We start from the raw sequence: 6,603 nt of genomic DNA, 5'->3' as shown, positions 1-6,603 counted from the left end.
CCCTTTCCTCCTATGCGCATGTGCACCCCTCTCTCAGGCGGGGCGGCTCCTCTTTCGCAAGAGTCGGCCGGAGCAGCTCGCGTCTTTAGCGCGCATGCGCGCTGTGCAGCCGGCCGCGCCGAGCCGCCAGTCAGAGGGAGTTTGTGAGGGAAAGGAAGGGCGGCCTGGGCGAGCCTTTTTCCCTCCTCGCTTGAAGAGCCGTCGCTGAGGTAACTACGCTGAGGAAGGGGGCGGTTTGGCGGGGGCCTCGGTTTCCCTCACGGAAGTGGGAACCTTTGACTGACGGACCGACTGTCCGCCCCGCTCTTTCCCCCCCCCCACAGACTTTCAAGAAGAGGAGCGACGCAGAAGCCACGCCCACTTCACAGGAGCCACGCCCCATTCGCTATGAAGCCACGCCCACTTCCCACCCCGCCCTTGTAGAAGGGTCTCCCCAGGGTCCCAGCGCCCCCCTCCACATCCCCACCTCTGGAGACTGAAGCACTGCAGAGGCCCCTTTGCTTCCACCTCTGAGGCTGAGAGTCTGTAGCAGCAGGGCCGTCCCCTGCCCCCCTTCCTGCCTGGCCTTTGGGGGTCCCCAGGTGCCCTCTTGTGGATGCCTGCCCCCTCCTGCTCCTCCTCTTCCCTCCCTCGGCCACCATGGGCAAGGTGCTGTCCAAGATCTTCGGCAACAAGGAGATGCGGATCCTGATGCTGGGCCTGGACGCGGCGGGCAAGACCACCATCCTGTACAAGCTGAAGCTGGGCCAGGCGGTCACCACCATCCCGACGGTGGGCTTCAACGTGGAGACGGTGACCTACAAGAACGTCAAGTTCAACGTCTGGGACGTGGGGGGCCAGGACAAGATCCGGCCGCTCTGGCGGCACTACTACACCGGGACGCAGGGCCTGATCTTCGTGGTGGACTGCGCGGACAGGGACCGCATCGACGAGGCCCGCCAGGAGCTGCACCGCATCATCAACGACCGGGAGATGCGGGACGCCATCATCCTCATCTTCGCCAACAAGCAGGACCTCCCCGACGCCATGAAGCCCCACGAGATCCAAGAGAAACTGGGCCTGACCCGGATCAGGGATAGGAATTGGTACGTCCAGCCCTCCTGCGCCACCTCCGGCGACGGACTCTACGAGGGGCTGACGTGGTTGACGTCGAACTATAAGTCCTAATGGCGGCTTTTTTAGGTAATAAAAAAGCGGCAGAACTGTTTATGAGTCTTTGGTTTTAGAGGGGCGAAGGAAACACTGTGGCTTCACCCTCCGAAAAAGAACGGGCAACGATCCTCCGTACTAAAGACGTTCAGAAACTTAAGCACCCATAGGATTTTAAGGAGCGCTCGCCTCTTCTCCAGTGACCACCCTTTTTCTCTTACAATCTTGAGACTGGACCCCAGTTTATTACAGTACAGTTCTTGCTTGGTGTTAAGATGCTCTAATCCTCTGCAGTGAATGGACACAAATACTAGTTTCTATGCCAGACTTCCAGCAACGTGGGAAACAAGGGGGGCGGGTGAGGGAGGGAAACACACACGTTGTAGCTTTGCAAAGTAACTTTCTCCTGTTTTGAAAGCCCTTGCTATGATGGGTTGATTTGCTTTTTTGAGTCCTGGGGCTTAGGTATGGGTTTTTCGTTTAAAATGTATGCTTTCTGGTTCATTTCTTTCTTTTTTCCTCCCACCCCTTCCTCTCCATTATCATCCGCTGTAGATTTGCTTCTTATTTGCCACCTTGGAGAATATGTTGATAGGTCTCTGTTATCTAGTAAACTGAAAACCGTTGCTTATGAACAAACTGCAGTCTGTCCTCATTATGGCGAAAGTTTACAGCTTAAGAAGGGAACTAAAACGTTGAGCTCTCCCTTACCTGGCCTTTGACAGACCAGGGACGTGGCCTTTAACGTAAATGTATAACTGCTTCCTGGGCCTGAGATTGGCCAGGTAACGCGAGAACAACGTCTGAATGTCAGCCGTAGGGTGTTAGGAGCCAAACGCTGCGCATGGCCAAGGATGCAGACAAGCATCCCTTCTAAAGAGAAACCATGTGCAAAAAGAAATGAGACTGGAGTCAAAGCACAGTTCCCTTGTCTTGCACCGTAAATTTAACTTTTCAGCTGCAAGATCAGAAATTGCATCAATTTCCAGTTTCAGTGCAAATATACTTTCTTTTACATAAAGTGCAGCAATAATTTGTAGGCATCACTGTGTGACAGGCGTTGTTTTTGTGTTTCTTTTTAAGTCATGGGCCTATTGTCCAAACTTGAATGTGAATATTTTTCCTGTCGCAACAATTGAGGCAAGATAACAGGACCGCAGTTGGTTTTTAAAGCTCCTCAAATGCGTAGGTAAAATGTTTTTAGATTTTCACCTTGGCTCTATTAACTTAAAGGAGCAGAGGGAGCGTGCGTCTGCTTCTGCATCACGACTCGAATAAGTTATTCTTAGAATTTATTAAGATATATCGGAAGGAAGGAAGTGACAACTTGGGTTTTGCAGGTGCTACTAGTCTGGATGAAACAGCCAACTGTCTTTGGAAGTTGCAGCTCTCTCTGTCTCTTGCAGACCCATGTTGAAAGCATGAAGGCAAGTAACAAGACGAGCCGCAGCCTTCTGTTCTGATAGTGTCTTTATTTCATTTGTTGGATGCCTGAATTTATTAAGCCCTTTGGACAGGTAGAAAATGAATGGGGTGGAGAGTGAGCAAACGACTATGAATGTAACCTTTGACATTCTGTTCTTCAAGGGCAAGCAAGGATCTCATTTTGCCATATTATCATAGCTTTCAAACATCTGATTAGTTGTAAGGGGGGCGGGGGAATGATTGTGAATTCAGGTTAGCATAAAAGGGTTTCAATCAAGTATTAATACTGGGTGCAAAAATGTGGAGCAGCTGGTTCTTATTCAGCCTTAAGGATTAATTTTGGATTTCCTCAAGGAGTAAAACTCATTTGAGGAATTTTAGGAATGTATTGCTACAAATCCAGAAGAAAATTGCTTCTTTTTCCCCCCATAAAAGGTATAAGTTTAAAATAAAATTGGGGCATTATGCTACACTTCTTTAGTGCTGATTTTGATATTTAAATTGTGGGTTCTCGAGCTCGTACCAAAGATGTTTGAGGGCAATTAAGTAATGAGGAATTGATTTCTCAAAGCTGAATGCTTAGCATCATTAACCACACCGTAAGTTAGGCTCTGATTCTGAATTAAGTTAACCACACCATAAGTTAGGCTCTGATTCTGAATAAGCATGTTGCGTCGCTGTTTGGCTTTTTAAAAAACCTCCCACATTGAACAGGGATGTTCACTTTAAGCGATTTTTAGAGCCAGAGCCACAGAATTTAGAGTAATAAGAAATAGAGCAGTGGTTCAAAAAACAGTTCTGCTAAAGTAAAAATATATATGAGAGAAATGAACTAAAACTGCCACATTTTGGGTTGTCTGAAAAATAATGAAGACTCCTTGTTCCTGGTGGCAGCATTGTTAAGCGTGGTAATACAAAAGGAGTCCATAAACAGTAAACTGTCTTCTTCTGGAATACCTGAAGCCAAGCACAAAATGGTTGCCTAAACTGGAAAACTTGAAGACCTGTTACTGGTTCTCAAACTTTCATGTGAACCTTATTAATTGCAGTGAAAACATGGGTGGTTTTGCCCTTGGTGCAGAGTCTGTTGTATTGTTCTCTTGCCAAGGCCAAATCAAATCTTCGTATACCTTCTGCATTAAGTTGGATACATGACTTTTGTATGTTCTTTAATTTTATTCTTCCAGTATGCTGGTTTTGTCAGTTAAAAGGATAAATGCAATTCTGACTTTCTTTTCCCCTTTAAATCTTTAGTTTTGGGTGGAAACCACAAAGGTGAATGGAATCTGTGGCAAATGCATCAAATAACATTTGCTGCCGAACAAAAAAAGTTACACAAGTTTCATTAAGTGGCCTCTTTCAAAGAAACAAGGTTTTGTCTTCTCTCTGGCTCAAAGGAGCCATAAAAACAGTGGCTTTAGATCTTTTTCAACAGCTTGCGAGATATAAATGCAATCTGTTTGAATTCCACTTCTTTAAAAAAAGAAATCAGTACATCCAACTTATGTGTTCACGTGATTCTATAAAGTGCAACTGAATACGTTTTTGAATGGCGTTAAATTTGTCTGATAAGTGAATGAGTCTGTAGACTGTGATCTCCCTAAATAAAGTAAACAGGAATTTTTGTGTCGCATTATGGTTGTAGTGTTGGTAAAAAGAACTAATAAGCAGAAAATAAAACAATTATACAGCACAGCTGTCCTGTTATGTTTGAATGTGGGAGAAAAAGCATTTGGCTTCTTGTTTTTGGAGCTTTTTCCTCCAGCAGGTGCTAAGATTTCGGAAAGGGAGGCTTTGCAGGAGGAAATGGTAGGGAGCAAGGGGCTCCGGAAATACCTGGACAGTCACACTTAAGTCAAGAGAGCCTCTGATCCCACTTGGATTCCTGATGGAGATGTAGCTCAGTGCAATGCTTCACAAAGGTACTGCTTTATGAATATGTCCTATGGCAGCAAAGCTATAATTCTCAAGACGGGATAAAAGCACTCCTGAAGAAATCACTAAAAAGATTGAAGGAAGAGTAACAGTTCACAGATGGGGGGGGGGGACTAAAATAACACCACTTAAATGAAAAGCTTCAGGATTTCAGCACCAGGCCTTGTAAAAAATGAGGGCGTCATCCACATTGCAGTAATAATCCAGTTTGACTCCACTTTAATGCCATGGCTCAATGCTGTGGTGTTTTGGGATCTGTAGTTTTTTCTGGCACCAAAGGTCTCTGACAGAGAAGGCTAAGTGTCTCACAAAACTACAATTCCTAGAATTTCATAACATTGAGCCATGGCAGTTAAAGTGGTGTCAAACTGGATTATGTCTGCAGTGCGAATGCACCTGAGGCCATCTGTCTACTGAAGATAAGACATCAGAACAGTTGGAGCCTCTAAAATTGAATACGGTGAACCATGTTATATAGCTATTTCTTTGGTAATAATATTCAATAAACATTATAAGTACATATTTAGGATGACTGAAATTCTGAAAGATAGCAATTAGTTCAGCATAAAAAGTGAGTAGAAGATGCATGGAGAAAAAGTGGTTGGAATTCAGAGAATGGCCTGAATACACTGGCTTTTTGAAATATAGTGACTTTCTGTGAGGCATTTCCTAATTCTAAAGGAGTGCTGTTTTGTTAAAGCTTTACTCAACATGTAAATAAGACTGGACACTAAAATCATGAGTGAAGTTCGTAGCTGCTATGTTTATTTCTTCAGAACTGAAAATTGTATTGCTTGGATCTCTACTACCCTTTCATTTGTATATGTGCTGGAGGTGTGGAGAATAGTATGTCTGGAAACGTGATTATTGTCACTGTTAAATTATGGAGTCATGGGGATTAAGAGGTGTTTTATATTGTGGTGGCTCATAAATATAAGCAGAAGTTGCAGTAAAGTTTATGTATAGCCTGAAGAGTAATACTTTTGCCGTTAAAAGGGCTTTATTGGTTTTTAATGTGAGTTCCTTTTTCATGGAAGCCTATTGCTGTTTGTGGGAAGACTTTTTGTTGCTTGCTGTAAACCAATTTTGGGTTTTAAGTCTGCATTTGTGGCTGTGTTATGATCTTATGGGATGTGAGGGGGAAAAGAATGTGATTACAAATTGAAGTTTGCTTTTGAGGCGACGTAGTAGTATGACTATTTTTACATTGTCATGAATTCCAAATAAAAAGAGTTAATCTCCCATTCCACGTTGGAAAGGGCCCTTAGGCATGGTCTACACCACTCCTAGTCTCTTGCTGAATAATTAAGGAACACTTGGGGACTCTTAGCCAAGAGTGTACTGTTCCAATGGAAATATATTTAAGTGTGGTCATTCTATCTGTCACAGGAATCACTGACGGTACATTGACAGAGGCTGTTCACCACATGATGCCACCGGTGTCAAAAAATGTGCATGCAAAAGTGAATTCACCCTTAAGGCTGCCACCTGTGCACATTTCCTTGAGTCCTGTTGCACTGAGTAGACATAAATGTAGTGAAAAAGTTGTGAATAGTTCTTGGCCAGAATCATTCTGAAGAGTTTTAATATAGAGAGCAACTCTTGTTCTGCAGTTCTGGTATCTGGTAGCCAGTATGTCATGTATGTACAGAGTGTGTGACTCACTTGCTCTGCCATGCTGTGGTCTAGAACAATGATTCCCAAATGGTGGTCCTGCTGGTGTTTTGGACTTTAACTCACAGAAGCCCCAGACCCTTTGGCCAACAATCAGGAATTCATAGAACCATAGAGTTGGAAGAGACACAAGAGCTATCGAGTCAAACCCCATTCTGCCATGCAGGAACTCACAATCAAAGCATCCTCAACAGATGGCCATCCAGCCTCTGCTTAAAGACCTCCAAAGAAGGAGACTCCACCAGACTCTGAGGGAGCGCATTCCACTTTCGAACAGCCCTTACTGTGAGGAAGTTCCTCCTAATGTTAAGGTGGAATCTTTTCCTGGAGCTTGCATCCATTGCTCCACATCCTATTCTCTGGAGCAGCAGAAAACAAGTTTGCTCCATCCTCAATGTGACACCCCTTCAAATACTTAAA

General features: G+C 44.4%; 1 protein-coding gene across 1 annotated transcript; it reads left to right on the top strand.

Annotated features, from left to right (window-relative positions):
• LOC149315310 (ADP-ribosylation factor 6) lies at positions 1 to 5,924 on the top strand. Its single transcript, XM_089522940.1, has 2 exons — positions 1 to 209; positions 324 to 5,924. The coding sequence occupies exon 2, from the start codon at positions 640 to 642 to the stop codon at positions 1,165 to 1,167; it is 528 nt and encodes a 175-aa protein (XP_089379066.1). The 5' UTR covers positions 1 to 209; positions 324 to 639; the 3' UTR covers positions 1,168 to 5,924.
• Positions 5,925 to 6,603: the final 679 nt, after the last annotated feature.

This window comes from Sceloporus occidentalis, unplaced genomic scaffold (genome assembly GCF_023333645.1).
Source record: "Sceloporus occidentalis isolate IW3139 unplaced genomic scaffold, rSceOcc1.0.p SCAF_4, whole genome shotgun sequence".
Taxonomy (NCBI): Eukaryota; Metazoa; Chordata; class Lepidosauria; order Squamata; family Phrynosomatidae; genus Sceloporus; species Sceloporus occidentalis.
Note: the sequence above shows the minus strand (reverse complement) of the source record. Positions and strands in the feature narration are given on the sequence as shown.

Coding starts and splice junctions, on each gene's coding strand:
- LOC149315310 (XM_089522940.1), top strand. CDS start 640: ATGGGCAAGGTGCTGTCCAAGATCTTCGGCAACAAGGAGATGCGGATC.